General features: G+C 35.2%; 1 protein-coding gene across 2 annotated transcripts in view; it reads right to left on the bottom strand.

The window, feature by feature from the left end:
• Window positions 1-1,912: 1,912 nt before the first annotated feature.
• LOC127653148 (receptor-type tyrosine-protein phosphatase N2-like) overlaps window positions 1,913-19,114 on the bottom strand; it is a 266,087-nt gene continuing 248,885 nt past the window's right edge. For both annotated transcript variants that reach the window (XM_052139704.1, XM_052139714.1), the window contains 7 exons: window positions 15,909-15,986; window positions 11,952-12,071; window positions 11,497-11,663; window positions 8,426-8,479; window positions 7,081-7,145; window positions 5,385-5,458; window positions 1,913-2,659 (listed from right to left, as the gene is read on the bottom strand). In XM_052139704.1, the coding sequence (XP_051995664.1) occupies window positions 2,588-2,659; window positions 5,385-5,458; window positions 7,081-7,145; window positions 8,426-8,479; window positions 11,497-11,663; window positions 11,952-12,071; window positions 15,909-15,986 (630 nt within the window). In that variant the 3' untranslated portion in view covers window positions 1,913-2,587. The remainder of the gene's footprint in view (window positions 2,660-5,384; window positions 5,459-7,080; window positions 7,146-8,425; window positions 8,480-11,496; window positions 11,664-11,951; window positions 12,072-15,908; window positions 15,987-19,114) is intronic.

Below are 19,114 nucleotides of genomic sequence, written 5' to 3'. Positions count from 1 at the left end.
TTGTCTCAAATACAGAAATGTTGCTATTAATAAAATATCCCATTATGTTGCTCACAGGCATCTTTAAGATTGCACTCAAAGAGATGTAATAAACTAAATTGACAATTAGAATAATTAGAACAATGCAAAATAAAACCGCTACTGTATCATACTAGTCAGTTCATTTTTGGGACTTTGGGACAAGCCAAAGATTTCAAGGAAAACATGCAAATAATCCATTATTTGCAATTCCAGCTTGTCACTGAATGTAATGAAATGTAATAATTTTGTACTAATAGTAGGGTACAACGGGGTTAAAGGCCCCCCTGGGGTAAAAGGTACTTTTGATTTTATTTTCTCCCAAAACACTTAACAGCAACAAAAACTACCACAGTACTTTCCTTAACCTGTTTGACACTTTACACTGCAAAATATTTTTGATGTAAATTGATGTTATAAATAATAATTTTTTAAATGTTGCAAATTTATGTTGTTAATGAGAGTCCCTGAAATTATCACATTTATTTTAAGATAATATTTATTTTAAAATACTTATTTGTCATTTACAGTTTGTTCAAGGTAAATAAATAAAAAGTTTTTAAATAACTGTCCAGTAAGTGAAAGAATAGTATTTGAGGGGCTGAAGATTAGTTATGAAGAATGTTCAAAGTGGGCTCACACTGACTGATACAATCTCAGTGGAGATTCATATGTTTATAGAATAGTTGAGATGTTATGAAAGCCAAATGTGAAAATAAAAATAAATAAAAATAATAATAAACAAATGCACCATCTTGCGGTCTCAAAAGTATTAGCCTAAGTTGCCAAATTTTCTTCTGTGACTATTGCCCCTATATTTACATGATTTCACTATAACCCCCCTGGGAGCCTGTACCCCAAGTTTCCCACAAATTATGTTTCTCCATCAATATTTGTTAAAAATAAATACATTTATTCAATCTTGATGTATTTTTGACTAGAAAAATATGACGAGCAAAGGTGTGCCTTTAGTCCCATTGTACCCTACCAACAGTAATACCTCTCTTTAGCACAGAGACACCTTGATGGGAAAAAGAGATACCTTCCAGAGAGAGAGAGAGAGAGAGAGAAAAAGAAAATAGATAATGACATTCTGATTTGAGCAACCTGGAACATATGAGAACAATCGCAAGGCAAATCATCAAGGACAATCTAAATGGATAAATGATAAAATTAATGATAGTAAAACTAAGTTAATTAAAAAATCAGCTTGAGTTAAACTAGTTGTTGCCAAATGCAATAATTAATCGTGTAAGCTGTGCTGAACAATACCAGGAAATACAAATTCCCTAAACAGGGGGCAAAAGCATATCACAATCCTGCAAAATACTCCAGTTACTGCAGGAAGCAATTATCTTCCATCATTTTTTCTAATAAACTTGTATACCTCTGATGACGACCAATTAAACATGCACAATTATGGTTACCTTATAGTTATTCATAAGATGATTAGCATGCCCCCGTTACATTCAGATGCAGGATAAGCTGCAGATACATATGCAAATCACATGCAAATCAACATACAGAAATAGCAGGAAGGCATGTCCACGTCATAAGGGCTGTCAATAATGGCATTGCAGACAAGAAATTAAGAGGGACTGTTCCTGTGCCTAGGTAAAATGTCAAAATAATTTTTACTATTATTTATCTGTTGACTTTTAACTCTAATTAGCAGTTCAAGGATGAGTAAAATGTTTAATTCCAATTGTGATTTTCAGCCCTTTTTTTCCTGTTCAGCTCCATATGACCAAGTGAAGCATGCCTGAACAGATTAAGAAGAATTGAGTGACAGTTCGGGTGAGAATAACTCTTGGTGCAATCTCTCGCTCCTTCTGTCATTCTTACTCTAATATCCACAAAACGATTCATGAATGCAATTATAACTCAAGCTTCAACACTTTGAGATTTATTATGTTACTTTTATATCATTCACACAAAAATAATATGTACAATTACATTTTGGCAGACCATTTTAAATCACCGGGTTCATTCTGTATATATAATAAATTCATCTATATGTAATACGATCTGATTATAAGTTGATCTAGAAACACAATATATAACAATAGAAAGATGATTTCAAGGATACCACAATTGTTAGAAATGTACTATAGTATTCTCATCATCGCATTAATATTACTCATCACCATCCATAACTTAAGTGTAGTCACATCAACTTACTGGATGCTAACATAATTGCAGTGGACTAATACAGTGTAAAACAACACCGGTTAAGATCACATCTGCTTCACATAAACATATATTTCAGATATTTTATATGCACACCTAATGGGTATGTAAACACCAATCTGAGTTACAAATATACTCTATGATTGCATGCCTAGTTGACCAGTTGAATATTATTCTAATCAATGAGGCTAAATAATCTTACACACTTAAGACAAATAAATGTCTTATGTAATACATTGCATCAGAATTTGGATAGAGATGGAAATATATATCGATTTTTTTTATTATTTCATAATTATCCATAATGATTAAGGTATCAATAACTTTGCACTAAAAGGGATGAAGAAGACAGGTTGGAAGTGTTTGTGAAAGTTGTCCTTCACTGAGGCAGAGCTTTGAGGATGGCATTCACCTCTTCTGCCACAGCAGTCAACGCAAATTCAAACTGTTCCTAAAGAAAGACAGAAAGGAAAAGATGAATCAAACTTTAATAACAGCACTTTGGAATCAAAGTAAAACATTTTGCACCCATGACAGCAGATGCCAGTGTGATATCCATATTTTGCAGAATAAATAGACCTAGAAAAGAATATGTTGGGTTATGTATCATGTAAGAGGAAGAAACAGCAAGAAGGAGACTTAATACCTTGCAGCAATGTCCTTTCAAAATGTGTTTATTCTCTGACTCCTTGTATAAATGTGTGTTAAAAGATGCAGAGAGTGTGTGACTCAATGTGTTCTGTTTAAACTGACTCAAAATCTGTCTCTTCCCAGAGGGGCGCCCCGTAAAGTTCGATCATTGTCTGAAGAGCAACCGAAACTGAAGCCTCCCTCTGCAGGCAATGGAATAAACCAAGCTAAAGTGGGCGGAAAGTTTGATGCAAGGCTTCAGAAAAAGAATAAGAAGCCCTCTTGAGTTCACTTTGTATGCACTTTTCAGTATTCTGAACCAACAAACATTTTTGTCTTTACAAAATATTAAATATCAAGGTGTAGTAGTATTTTTGTGACTAAAGGAAAATAAACAGTAAAATATCACATATATTGTCTGATGAGGAGTTTAATCATTCCTGTTACTAATGAATATACTATTTTATTAATGATTTAACCTTAAAGGCCCCAGTAGTAAAAGCTTATCATAATCAGAGGTTCAGATGGATAAGTACATGATTTAATACATGTAAATGACCTTAAATGCATGTGAGAGATATACATTTTCACAAATACTATGCACTATCATTTACAAGGTGCTTTGCAAAGAAAATAAATTTAAAAACTGCATAGTGTAAATGCAACCATTTAGCCACTAGATGGTGTCATGTTTATGCGGTTACCCAGAAATGATGATGACATGGCTGTGGATATTTATCTGATCAGTCAAGCTGTTTATGAGGTTCTCTTCCAAGGTAAACAAAAGCCTGGGAGCTCATGTAGCTGCTAATGCACAAAACATTCCTATTCTGGGCTAGAAATGGACTGGATAGAAAGGATTTTAAGAGGCAGACCAATTTCACACATGAGTACCTGCTTTGAGACTGTTCTAAAAGTGGAGGGCAAGGGGGCATCATTCGGACATATGTCATATTTAGGAGCAAAACAGAGCTAAAGTATTGCCAGTACAGTAAGAAAGCAATTGCTTCATTATGTTACGAGAGTAGGTACAATTTCTGTTCAGACATTTTGGATTTGGATTTTAGGATACAGAATCAACACAACTACCATTACTGGTTCTCAAAGGGAAAGGAACAACCTGCTATGCTAATTATGTAAATAATGAAATAAAGAAATTTATATTTTTCTTCTTTTTAATGAAAACAGTTTCATGTTGTTAATTTAAAACTGAATGTCCCAAAAAGTAATCATTAATTTAAATTGCTTTTTTGTTTTTTTGCACAGAACTAACCAAAAATAAGAAGTTTTAAACATTACCAGTCTACTCCTTATTAATGAGACAATCATTATATTAGAGGAGGAGGAGGAGTCGGGGATGACAAGGGAGGGATGCAGATTAATTTAGCTGTAGTTTTTGTTTCCAGCATGACTTTTAATGACTACTCATAAAACATATTTTAAATCGTGATGGTAGGTTGTACATTTTGTCATCTTGCAGTTCCTTTAGAAACCCATCAAAAAATCCTTGTCTGCTGAGAAACAGTTCTGCCTTTCATTCAAATATTCTGAATTTGTCATATTAAATAAAAACTACTTTTTGCACATTTTCAGATTACGAATGTAACACCACATTTGTTTGAATTTTATTGTTACTGATTATTTTAAAAACTAGCTAGATTGCTAATTTTTATAAATAAATAATATACAAATATTATAAATAAATAAATAATAATACAATCTTTATTCATAAGCCTTATAGAATAAGCTAATGCACTATTTACATAATACTTATTTATACAAATTACTTTCAGTATGGTCTAAATAGATTTGCAAATGTACACTTAAATCTGTAAGCTATCTTTGCAATACATTCTATGGAGGTTTTATTTCTTAGTTTGCATGCAAATTTTGGCTAACAAGCTAGGATAGTTTAATAAACACCAGGGATAGCCATTTCCTCTCTGAACAGAGGAGTTCTAAAAATGTCATTGTAGTATAGTTTATAAAATATTTATTGAGACTCTGAAGGCTCTCCTTGTGGTTGATCAAAATGTTGATGCCTCAAGCAACAACAAGATGCAGTTTTCAAGAAAGAAGTGATCAATTAGAAGTTCATTTTCTGAGCCTGGCATTTGGTGCTATATTGACAATGTGGTTAGTGTTGGATTTTATAGGATCTTTCTGTATATGTGCAAGTGTAATTGCTCCTACAGTATATTTAGCTGCTTACTTAATGGGAAACAAACTGGACTTCCCCCTCATCCTGACGATGAACTAATTAAAAGCACTCCAAATACAGTACAAGGCTTTATTTGTATTAAAACAGACAAATCCATGAGAGAAAATTTTAAAGTACTCATAGCAGTGTGATAAAAATGACACATTTATTCAAGGTATTTTAAAGAAACATTTTAGTTTTCACAATAAACAAACATCAAATTTCTTTATTTAAATTAAGACTATTGATGTATTATTTTTTATTTGTTTCTTATTAAAAATACCCTAAAAAGCCTTTATCTTATAACGTCGCATTTCCACGTGGGAGAGTTTTGATGGTGTCTTACCTTAGTCTGAACCATGCCTGACCTCTGATCCCTCAAATGCTCCAGGGTAGCAGCAATATCAATCTCCTTAGCACCTGCAACACAGCCACATAACAAAGCTTATAGAAATTTACAAATTGGACAAAGTTTATAAACTGTGGCTCTACCTTGTTTTTAGCCGACATCAAACTCAGAGAGGGAAAATTATGTTCTGATAAAGAAAATAGCATTTTCTGAATATGTAAAGTTTGTATACAGTACATTTGATTCACATTTGGTAGATTTAGCCAAGGCCAGTCCTTAACATGGGTCATTTTAATTCTAAAACACTCACTCATGTTAAGAGATTCTGAGACAGTGGCCAATACTAATAAAACTCAAGAAAACACAGATACTGACCCAGCAAACACTTTACACTTTTCTCAGGGCTGCTGTTCTTAACTATACAAACTTACAAAGGCACCATTGATTGAACCAAAACTGTAAAGTGAATATGCAATTTTTCACATGCCAGGAAGAGTGAAAAGACTCTTGAGAAATATGAGAAATCTCCCTTTCACCTTTAGCTTAAATGACTTCTTCTGCAGGACCATTGTTGTTCCTCATAAATGAGAGGAGAGCAGTAGAGGTCTAACAAGCCTTATTTCTCATTCACTCATTCTTTAAAAAGAAAGACTACCACCTCCCGTCTTCACAGATTGATAGCGAGAGGGAGTTTGAGAGCGAAGGAAAGAGAAAAGCGGGAATCCTTATAGATGCATTCTGAAAGAGAGTGAGTGCAGCTGGGGTTTCAGCCTCAAAAGTGCTCCAACACTTTCATGTCTTAAGAAGTGCAAGATTCCTAAGTTTAGGGGGAGAGAGAGAGAAAGAGAGAGATGGAGCGAAAGAGGTGGGGGGTATCTACAAGAAAGGGCTTTGGAATTATAACAGCATTCTTCACTAATTTACAATTCATTCCTAGAGATGAAGAAAAGAAAAAGAAAAATACGATGCCAGTGATTGAGAAAAAGAAGAACAGGAGAGACAGGAGAGTGAAAATGGGAATGGAAGAGGGAGATTTCTGTTGTTTAGGACTTTCTGGGACTTTGATCACACAAGTGAACACTGGAAAGTGGGCAACCTGGGAGCCCCTCCTTCACAGAAAGCAGACAAAAGGGAGATTGAAGGGGGCCGGTGAGGGCCGAGGCTCCGGGCCCCTGACAGCATGGGAAAGAGGCCCAAATGTGGTGACACTCTCCCTTGCATCTGGCCTTTGATCCCCCATTATGGAAAAAGCTACGGACCATGATCAGGTCAGGAGTTGGGATGGACCAAATGCATGGGTAACCTCACCAGATGGGGTAGTAAAGAATGGTTTGGCCAGGTTGTAAAGGCACCTTCTATCTCCACAGTTTGATTCACATGACTTGATGACTTCAAATTTTAGCATGACAAAAAGTGAATTGTAATTTGCAATGCTGAGACTCTCACAAGCAAACACAAGTAAAAATTCAGACTGCATTTTATTATCAAATGAGCTTAACACCTAATTTAGTTCTGACCAAGCTTTTCTCTGTCCTTTCCTTTTTCTCTCACTTTTGTTCATTTTATTTGTTTGAGCTCTTGAACGTTCATTAAAGTCCTCAATCATCCATTAATAAATGGCAAAACCTTCATGGGAAAATGGAAACATTTTGTGTTACAACAGCAGCTCCTCATTTGCACCGTGTGCTCTTACCTTTGGCCATTTTATTTAGAACCATATCAATCAGAATGTAGGTTCCACTCCTTCCGGCACCATCGCTGCAAATGAAGAAAGAAAGTCATTATCACTTCAGAGGAGAGAGCAGACCTGTCTGAATGAGCATTACAGTGTGTCTGTTAAGATGAAAACAAAGTGCTAATTTCTCTGTTGTGTTTCAGCCACATTGTTTGCTGTTGCATCATCCTCCAGCATTCACAATAAGTCTGTCAAAGACGAATGTTGTCTTGTTTTCCTTTTCTTTGCAGAACTAAGCTGCATATATACATATACTATATATATATATATATATATAGTATATACATCACAAAACCGTACACACGAAACTGAAAACTCTGTCATCGTTTACTCATCCTTATGTTGTTCCACAATCCGTATGATTTTATTTTTCCATCAAACACAAAAGGAGATGTTAGGCAGAATGCTACCCTCAGTCACCATTCATTGCATCTTTTTCCATACAATGCAAGTTAATACTTACTGAATTCTGCCTAATGTCTCCTTTTTTGTTCTAAAGAAGAAATCATTTTAGATTTGAATCAACAGGGGGTTGAGTTACTGATGACAGAATTTTCAGGGAAACTATCCCTTCACAAGCATAGTGGGAATTTCAAGTACTTGCAAGAGCATTTTAAACTTGTATTCAATTCTACACAATCTACAGCTAACAAACTTAGGCACAGCTGGTTGGTAACTGCATTTCGATTTGAAATCTAGGTCATTTTTCAAGACATGCAGCTGAATATTATGAGTGCATTACTGAATGAATATGAGTGCATGCCACTTTCCGATGTTGCTCAGTATGTCACTAAATCCTCCGGTTTAAGCATACAAGCATATACATAGAGGGGGAGGTTTGGGAAATGAGAGAGAACTATTTGGTGGAACAAAAATCTCCTGATATCATTTTTAATTATTCAAATATGCACGGCAGCTGTGAAGCCTGTCTCCCCCACAATGAAACACTTGGTGTTAAAGATAATCTGGACACTATTTTAGTTAACACAGACTCTCGAATCCTTCCAGTTCACACTGAGGGTAAAGGTTATACATTTCTACCATCAGTTATTTAGATGCCAATCACCGAATCCTCCACTTATCTTACCAGTGGATGCATTCTACCAGAGACTGAGAGATAATTCAGGTTTAAATCACAAGATTAAATGTTGTTTTCAGTTTTACATTTTGTACAAAGGCACATCCTCCTCCAACAATTAACAAAGTTATAACCAAAATATAGCCACATAATTTTAGACTGATGTAACTAGCTTTTATACTGTATTCTTGTATGTATGCAGTTTTTTATTATTGTGGTACTTGCCTGCAATGAACAATTATTGGACAAGACCTGCCCCGGTAGCACTTGTTAATCTTTCTGTAATGACAGAAAAAAGAGTCCATTAATATTGGAAGTGTAAATAAGCAGAACTTGGGCAAATTAATGTGCATTAAAAACTGTTAGAGATTGCAACATTGCAGTGCGAATAAATTCATAAACATGGGCATTAACATAGAGTATGGCATTGCTCAATATCAACCCATTACTGCCAATCAGGGAAGAACCAATAGGCATATGTCTTATACATTTCTATCAAAATCATTTATAGACAAAAAGGCCCATGTCAAACAATTAAAACAAAAGGAGAGGCTGTTAAATCATCCACATTGTGACAAGCCATTAAGGAAATGATGGATGCTGTGGTTAGGTGTCATGATCCAAAACACATTAACCTTGCACAATTATCATACCTGCAAAACCACAAAGCTTTGTAGGATTTTAACACACACACAAGTCATGTTGCTATGGAAACCTACTATGTAAACTCATATTGTTTCTCTTATCCAAAAAACTTGCTTTGTGCATACCTTAAGGTTGATTTCTCAAGAGATAATAAAAGAGGTTTTTCAGATCATATCTAAATGCTCACAGAAAGATTCCCAATTCTACTAAACCCAAGATGCAGACATTCATACCAAATAATGTTGGTAACATCAAAGCAATAGGATAAAAATATGTAAATTATGACAAGAAAAGTTTCCTACACAGGAGATCTGATAGCAAAAGTGATTTATATAAAGTGGCTGCTTCTTTGCAATAGTTGTGTTTTAGATAGGGCAGATCTAAAAGAGTGAAAGGGAACTGTATTGGGTAAGAGGGGCAGAGAGAGAGGGAAAGATCTGGCAAGTGAGAGAAAAAGGTGGTGAAGCAAGGAGAAATCAAGGGCCTGGAAGAGGAGATACAGTTTCCAATGATCACTTTTGTGACTATGCAACTGGGCTCATATAACTAGCTGCAACATCACAAAAATGACACTGGCAACCGCTAATTAGCTGGCCAACCAAAAACAAATGATGTGAGTTAGGAATGTTTGACAGATTCAGTGTGAGTCATGACAGTTTATGAGACAAGACTGTGTCAAAGGCCTTTGGGGAAATAATCCGAATGGCAACAGAAACCAGGGCAAGTGCAACAAAACGTTTACCCAAAAATGACAATTCTCTCACAATTTACTCAACTTTAAGCCATCCCAGATGTGTATGTCTTTCCTTCCTCAGCAGAACCAAAATGAAGATTTTTATAAGCACATTTCAGCTGTTTGTCCACACAATGAAACTGAATGGGTGCCGTGAGGCTGCTGGCTGTTTGATGGTCCAAAAGGCATATATAGGCAGCATAAAAGTAATCCACACGACTCCAGCCGATCAATTAAGGAATGCTGAAGCAAATCGATAGGTTTGCGTAAGAACAAATGGATAATTAAATCTTTATTAACTTTTAAAAAAACGCTTCCTGCTACCAGTAGGCCCATCACGGAGCTGTCGCGTGACGTAAGCTATCGATATATTATCGATTTGTTTCTTACACAAACCTATCGATTTGCTTCAGAAGACATTAATTGATCGACAGCAGTCATGTGGATTATTTTATGCTGCCTAAATATGCCTTTCGGACCATCAAACAGCCAGCAGCCTCACGGCACCTATTCAGTTTCATTATGTGGACAAACAGAGCTGAAATGTGCTTATAAAAATCTTTGTTTTGGTTCTTCTGAAGAAGGAAAGACATACATATCTGTGATGGCTTAAAGGTGAGTAAATCATGAGAGAATTATCATTTTTGGGTAAACTATTTCTTCAAAGGTCTGATCACCATACACTTGCATTGTATGGACCTACAGAGATGAAATATTCTTCAAAAAAACTTTTTTTGTGTTCATCAGAAAAAAGAAAGTCATACATATCTGGGATGGCAAACTATCCCTTTAAGGATATATTTCTAATGGATCTAATCCTTAAAATTAGTTTTATTTGTGTAACCTAATGTATTTAGGTTGATTCAGAGATGTTACTTTAGATGTTAACACATGAAGCATATTTTCACACATTTTGTACCAGAGCACTTTCAATCAATCACATTTCTCAGAGTAGGACTGATGATATAGAATCAGGGATCTTATGTAAAAGTCATCTGAGTAAGACTATACTGACCTAGGATCAGGTCCAATATTTATGAATATATGTGCAACATCAGCATTGCTGATCTAACATGCTTTGTACATATGATTCAACATTATTCCCATGATTCCATTATTAGACAAAAAATAAATATATTAATAAATAAAACCAGAATCAGCACTACACCTATACTATTTAGAAATGTCATCACTACATACATTTTACGTTTACAAAATAAGATATTTCCCCAACTCAAACAATCTCATTAGTATTTATAAGGACAACCATTTGGAAATGAAAACCGTACTGTAAATAATTTACAAATGATGGATATACCATACAGAGTGAACTGAACAAAGCCAACAACAGGAAATATTTGACAATACATAGTATTATACAGCAAACAAAAAAAAAGACTGACAGTCCATACTTTTTTGTTTTCGGAACAAACTTATAATAAATAAATGTATATATTAACATGGCAACATCATTTTCAAAACTGACTGAGCTCTTGTAGGTATGCATACTGGGGTTGTTACATTTCTTTAAGGATTTAGCCCTGAGGCCAATTGCATTTCTTCAGAATGCTCATAGCAGGTGAAAAATTAGGGGGTTTTATACTGCTGTCAGCTTTTCTTTCATTGCTGTTTTATACTAAACATTTCACATTTAATAAGGCTGTCATGTACAGCCATCTACACATGCAGTTTATGGATCTGGAACCCCCCTCCCAAAAAAACAACAACTTCAAGATAAATATTAAAATTGATGTTAAAACATACACAACTAAGGCACAAGTTCAATATAAGGCAAATTAATAAAAAACGATTAAAAACATAGATGTTTTCAATGAAAACTATGATTAAGATAAAAATCACATACAGAATGACATTCTGGCTTTTACAGTTTAGTGAAATACAGAAGGAGGACACATACCTGCGGAAGTCCAGCAAGGTTCTAGCAGACTCTGGAACATTCTGGTCCATCCAGGACAAGAAGTGGAACTGAGTAACTGTGCGAGTCTCATTAGTCTGGACGTTCTTTAGGTAGAAACTGCGTACCAGGAAATCGTCACACCAGATATGCTCAGAGACCAGATTTACCTGCAGAAACATAAGAAGTGTGATTTAACACTATCACAGGAACATTAAGCTTTATAATGCATTTTTAATGCCTAGAATGAACAAATAAATAAATAAAAAATTCTACTATAGGGTCTTTAACCATAGGGCCATCTGTAATATAACACATGAGAGTCAAGGTTCAAAATCTAAATTGTTGTAGAACTTAGAATTGTAGTTGTAATGTTAACAAATGGAACCTTATTGTAAAGTGCTACATATTTCTATCGTGTAAAAATCAGAGAAGGCATATAAAACTTTAAGCATTACCTCGTATATATGATAAAGGTCAGAGCCTTCATCTGGCCAATACTGTTGACACTGCTTTATGCCATTTTCAGCAAGAGGGGTTAGCATGACAATCACCACACAGCCACTCTCCCAAACCATCTACACAACAGAGAAGAACATGCAAGAGAAATATTACAACGGAGACACAAAAGTGTTAATAACGTATAGTGAGGCAAAAATAAATTCTCACACATAACATTACCCCCTCATTAAGTATGCATTAAGTATACATTAAGTATGGCTGGATACAGTAAGTTAAGCGTTTAGCAAAAGCTCTCTTTTAAAACATAATTGGTCTTAATAACTCAATCCCACTCGCACTTTAATTGAGGTTGAGTTTAGTCTTCCCACCCCACCTCTCTTGCCCTCTATCCCTCTATCTCTCCTTCTATTCTGAACTTCCTCAGCCTTGCTCCATTTCCCCTAATCACATTTTTACTGTGTCCTTCAATCACAGAAAGCCCCACTGCGGCCATTAGGAAAATGAGGGAAAACACTGACTTTTATGGAAGCAATAAAATACAATGGTCCTGCTCATAAAACAATCAAACTTACATGCCACATGTCCCCATAGAGTCATTAACAGAGAAATGTGGAGACATTACACCATGGCAAAAGTGATTCAAAATGCAATATAAAGTTATCATTATGAAAATGTTATTATTTCTAATCTTAAAAAACACTGGAGATGGAACTTATGAAAAATAATGTCTCTTCAACATATGGTGATCTGATGCGAGGATGATCACAATACAAAACTGCTTTCATCCAATTAATTTTTTTAGTAGAGCTTTAATTTTGTATTATATGTTTTATCAGAACAGAATTTAGGATAGTCCTGAAGTGAAATTCTAAAATGGAATCGAATATTATTCTGCTTTTCATTTTATACATTGGTGAAAATACAAGATAAAAGTTATTCACCATTATGAAAACTATTTCTCGTGTAGTTTGAGCATTGATTGATGAGCAAGAATACAAAATAAAAAAAAGGTGTGGAAATCGAAGGTCAATGTACTGAACAGTAGAAGCTCGAACTAATGTTCCAGAGCAGGTAATCAAATATTTTGGTGTTTAAGCTTTGCAGTACAATATGCAGAAAAGGTCAAACAAAACCAACAAACAAACATGCCTCTGAAACAAAACAAACAACCTCCACAACAGTGAAAAGTACAGTCCGCTGTGCTTGGTCATATTTTTGTAAAAACACTGCACAAGGTGACAACCACAGAGTGTGCAAATAACAATTCACAAATCTTCAGGACATTTCTTTTCATTAAATGCAATCTTTTCACAATAATGTGCATATGTAAAACAATTAATGTTTACAGAGAGGTATATCTAAAATGATCTAAATGCCTCTTTTTGCACTATTAGCAATGCAGGGGGCCAATTTAAGTCCAAATACTGTTCTGTTTAACTACACTTATATTCTTGTCTTTATACTTTAGTTTCTGTTTTTGACCAGCTTTAGAGACCAACCCTTAGCATTCATCTGTAGTGTTTGTGTTTTTGTATTTAAATTATATACTGTATTAGGGAAAAGTCCCAAAATCCCAAGCCATGCCTAAATGAGGGAGCAAGATTTTTGTTTATTTAGGAAGAAGGTTTGTACTTTTACGTAAAATAATTAGCTGCTTTTATCATTTTGTGCTATAATCTGAAGGAATCACCTATTCATTTATGAGAAGGAACGCTGAGACAATGACATCACAGTTAACTGACAGGGATTAATGCACTTTGTTTCATTTAAATGAAACTTTTAATGTATTTTTGGGATTCATCACTAGGCTGACTGTCTATAAATCATCTGTATGAAATTAACTCAATTTACATCATTAATTGTTATGCCAGTAATTGACAAAATGAATAATACAAACAACCAGTAACATCAATTAGCGCTCCCCCACATCTGTTAGGAAACACAGCATTGTGATTATAGAGGGTCAAGTGACACATTCAACCAATCAACACATTACCACAGTCAATTTATTAAAAAGCAAATTAAATCTGAGGTTTCCTTTCAACAACCGTCTACATATTTATCCTCAATGACAACCAATAGGAACAAACAGAAAAGAAAACACAATTTCAAAATTGCTGCTAGTTCATCAGAGCGATCAATGCTGACACTAAAACAAAAAAGCAAACACTTAAATAAATAAATTCTACCAAAATCAATTTGCTATAATCATATCCCCATGAGGAAAAAGGTTTGGGGGCAAAATATTACAACACAAGATACTCTGTTCAATCTTTCCACAGCTTACTATAGGTAATGAATTGTGTGAAGGACACTGTTACTATTGCACTTAAAAGTTACTTTTTCTTATTCAAAAATCAGTGTAGGAGACAAGGCTCAGATGCTCACTGACATTTTAAGTACATAGCAGCTCTAACAGTGATTAATACAACACCTTATGGGACAAAATTGGCCATTTTAAATTTGAAGGAATAGTTCACCCAAAAATTATAACTCTCTCATCATTTATTCACATTTCTGTCCTCTTTGGCACACAAACTAATATATTTTAATAGAGATATAATGTCTGTTTGTCTATAAAATGTTAGTGAATGTTGACCAAATGTTCAAGCTCCAAAAAGCATATAAAGGCAGCATAAAAGTAATCCATAAGACTCCAGTGGTTTAATCCATGTCTTCTTAAGTGATCCAATCTGTGTTTGGTGGAAAACAGACCAAAATATAACTTATTTTTTCACTATAAATCTTGACATCAGCAGTCTCCTTGGCAATCCAGATGTTAAGCTCAATTACACTTCCTAGCGCCATCTAACGCACTGCTCTACATTTGATCACCATTCACTTGAATTATGTAGACAAACAAACATCATATCTCTATTAAAATATCTTTGTTCATGTTCTGCAGAAGAAAGAAAGTTATAAGAGTTTGAGACGACATAAGGGTGAGTAAATTATTAGAGAATTATAATTTTCGGGTGAACCATTCCTTTAAGGCAGAATGTAAATCGCTTTTGCAGACAGGTAGAAAGTGCCACTTATAACCTCAAGTAATATTAAAGGAATATTTTACCCAAAAATGAAAATTATCTCATTATTTACTCACCCTCATGCCATTCAAGATGTGTATGACTTTCTTTCTTCTGCAGAACACAAAGTAAGATTTTTATAAAAATATCTCAGCTCTGTAGGTCCATACAATGCAAGTGAATGGGTGCCAATACTTTGACACATCAAAAAGTACATAAAGGGAGCATAAATGTAATCCATATGACTCCAGTGTTTCAATCCATAACTTGTGAAGTGATATGATAGTTTTGGGTGAGAAACAGATAAATATTTAAGTAAATTTTTGCTAGAAATTCTTCTCCCTGCCCAGTAGGTGGTGACATGAAGAATGTGAATCGCCATAAACACAAAAAGAAAAATGTTAAAGTGAAAGTTAAAGTGGAGATTGACTGAACAGAGAGGAGAATTTATAGTAAAAATGTACTTAAAAACCGATCTGTTTCTCACCACCACCTATCATATTACTTTTGAAGACATTGATTTAACCACTGGAGTCTTGTGGATTACTTTTATGCTGACTTATGTGATTTTTGGAGCTTCACAATGTTGGCACACAATCACTTGCATTGTATGGACCAAAAGAGCTGAGATATTCTCCTAAAAATCTACATTTGTGTTCTGCTGAAGAAAGCAAGTCATACACATCCGGGAAGGCATGAGGGTGAGTAAATAATGAGAGAAATTTCATTTTTGGGTGAACTATCCCTTTAAGGAACTATGAACTTGTCATTTTTTTCCTGATATGCAGGAAACAGAATAGTGATTATGTTTTGAATAATTATGAATTAACCTAATGGAGTAGACCAATTTTATTTACATAATTTATTCATACAAATATGTTTTGTCCATGTGTACAAGATGTGGACAGTAAACACTGAGTATCTTACCTGCCAGAAATCTGCCACAGTGGAGTGAAGAGTACCTTGAGCGCAGATATAGGCTGGATTTCGGGGGTCATGGTCCATCTTAAAAGTGAAAGGATATTCAATAAATAGAGCTCGTGTATATTCATATATGAACTTAACACTGACAATGAACCACATAGGAGAAAGACAGTTTGTGAGAGATGTTAAGGGAAATGCACAGTTTGTGTCTTCTACAGCAGAATTAAAGTGATATAGCTGAATGTTTATATTGCAATGCAGGTCAGAGTCATAGACAAATATGTTACAAGGCTGGAATGTCAAGCAAAGGGAGGAAAATGTTTCTGTGTAATATCCTGTGAAGTCACTATGGCGACTTTTGTGTCTAGGAAGCCTCTAAGCAAGCTGCACTGTTTCATCTGAGCTATTTATTTGATTACTGAACATTTCTTTGGTCCCCTTCAATCTTGAGGGAAGGGGTAAACAAACGTGCTTGCCAAGAGAAACAGAATGTCCACAAATTTTGTTTGCACTTAAAAAAGTTTGCGAGAAAAAAGGTAACGCAATAGCAAATCGAATAACAATAAGGCACAGAGGCATGTCACTAATGAGAGCAGAGTCCTCTCTCTCACGATCGCCTCCCTTCTCCCGACCCCTCTCTCCCCTTTCTCATTTTTATCTACGCCACATCCTCTCTCTCTTCCATTTCGATACCGTTCTATCATCTCCAGTCATCCCTTCCTCTCTCTGTCCTCTCTGAGCATGTGCATTCTTTAATACCTCTGATTAAAGCCAGCTCTGGGAGTAAAGCGAGGCATCCCTCTAATCAAACGCATTTATAGATGAGAGGCTCAGTGGCTGAAGGAAGGTGTCTGTGTGTAATTGTGTGTCTGTCTGACTGAAAGCTGTCCCGGTGGAAAAAAAGCTAATGATGGAAGAGGGAAAAAAACGTATGGATATGGGCTATGACATCCATAATGCAATAGCCACAATTAAATAATGACAGGCAAGAGCTTCACCAGCAGTTCAGCTATTTAGCAACAAAACCATAACAAGTAAAAGCATATTTCAAACTGAAGCAAATGGAAAATGTATCTTGTTTAATCGTATATAATTGCAAACTGTCTATACAATTATACTGTGCATGGTCATAATGGGACGAACTATAAGCTTATTGATCAACCCTACATGCATTTAATTTTCAGACTAGAAGCTATGTTCACCCCAAAAGGAAAATTCTGTCATCATTTACTCACCCTCATGCCTTCCCAGATATGTATGACTTTCTTTTTTCTGCTGAACACAAAAAAAGTTTTTTAGAAGAATTTCTCAGCTCTATAGGTCCTCAGAATCCAAGTGAATGAGTACCAAAATTGTAAAGCTCCTAAAGCACATAAAGGCAGCATAAAAGTAATCCATAAGTCTCCAGTCCTTAAATCCATGTCTTCTGAAGCTATATTACAGGTGTGGGTGAGAAACAGATACATATTTAAGTCCCTTTTTTACTATTAATCTCCACTTTCACTTTCACATTCTTCATTTGTTTTTGGTGAATTGCATTCTTCGTGCATATCGCCACCTACTGGGCAGGGTGAAGAATTTACAGTAAAAAATTACAAAGCTTATGTATGTAACTTTTTCGGTGTTAAATTACTTTCTCTTACCCCAGCTTAATATGCAGGGAAAACTGTAAGTAAGCCATTCATACGTTAATTTTCCTGAAAACTTTAAACACTGTGTCTCTGTGAAAATTCCTCTCTTTGTTTTGAGTGACCCGTCTCAAAAGAGACAATAACACTGATTCGGCCAATGGCGTGATTTGGGGGCAGTACTATCAGTTTCTCTGACCAACTGCAGATTGGGGGCCGTATACTAGGAGCTGTTTTTTAAAACAATGTTTATTTTTGCAATTCAGTTTGGTGGTGCTAGTGGTTCAGAAATTACATGCTTGAATTTAATAACCACTGGAGTTATATGGATTTCTGTAGTCTGGAGTCTATGCTGCCTTTGTGTTTTTGGAGCTTCAAAATGCTGGTACCCTTTCACTTGCATTGTGAGGACCTACAGAGCTGAAATATTCTTCTAAAACATTTTGTTTGTGTTCAGCAGACAAAAGAAAGTCATACACATCTAGGATGGCATGAGGGTGAGTAAATGATGACAGAATTTTCATTTTTGGGTGAACTATCCCTTTCAGAGATGAACAATTTAGAACATAGCTGTTATTCATATTTTTCATAGTCTAATGTATAACGTTTTGTTTTTCATTTTTCACAGCCAACCAACATCACACTACCTGTCCATCAAAGAGGAATCAAGTCTAAAATAACCCAAGCAAACAAAGAAAATATTCACTGGCTGCAACACACCCTGTCCATACTCATTTTAGAGAAAATACATTGTCTGGATGCATTACAGGAGAACATCCTTATGACCAGAAATGACTTGTTACAAAAAGGAGGGAAAGTTGTCATCAGGTTGGAATGTGCCCATTTTGAGCTGCAACAAAAGCTTGTTTTCTGTGAGAAGGTAAAGTATGCAGTCTTGTTAGGGCATCAGACCTGAGCTTATTATCTGAAGGAAAGGTTAGAGAGTGGACGAGGCTATAACACAAGTTCCAAACACTTCAAGCATTGCTGCTGCTATTTTGTCTGTATGTGTGTGTTTGTCCTTGAAGCTTCGAACTACAATCATTTAGAAAGTGTAGAATGGCTTATGAATATAAATTCAGGCGATTTTTCACACATGCAAAATCCTGTAATTTGATGAATGTTGGTCAGATGCTACAGCTGTCTGTGTGTGTGTGGGTCTGTGTGTGTGTGTGTTTGGTAGTATGCATGTCTTGGTTTGTGAGTGCATTTAAGAGTATGTATGTATATCTTTTAAGCACAAAAGCTGATCACAAAAGCCTTTAAAACTTTTGCTAAAGTAATTGCACGGTTCAGTACGGCTGCACTAATTTGTCTATAGCTTCACAAAAGATGAAACACCACTGAATGAGGGAGACAGATACAAACCCCATGGTTACAGTGAATGACACGCATTAGCATGGCATAAAATGGATTTAATTGCGTTGCACAACCTTAATTGATGGCAAGAGCAATTTAAGGGTTGAACAATTATATATACTTTACATAAGGCGGCTAATGCAGGCAATCTATATAAAACTGCTTTTTGACTACCCACACTTTATAAATGGAGTTATTATAGTTATTATAAAATATTTGTCA

Source organism: Xyrauchen texanus, chromosome 2 (genome assembly GCF_025860055.1).
Source record: "Xyrauchen texanus isolate HMW12.3.18 chromosome 2, RBS_HiC_50CHRs, whole genome shotgun sequence".
Taxonomy (NCBI): domain Eukaryota; kingdom Metazoa; phylum Chordata; class Actinopteri; order Cypriniformes; family Catostomidae; genus Xyrauchen; species Xyrauchen texanus.
The sequence above is the reverse complement of the archived record's forward strand: the minus strand, read 5'-3'. Positions and strand labels throughout refer to the sequence as shown.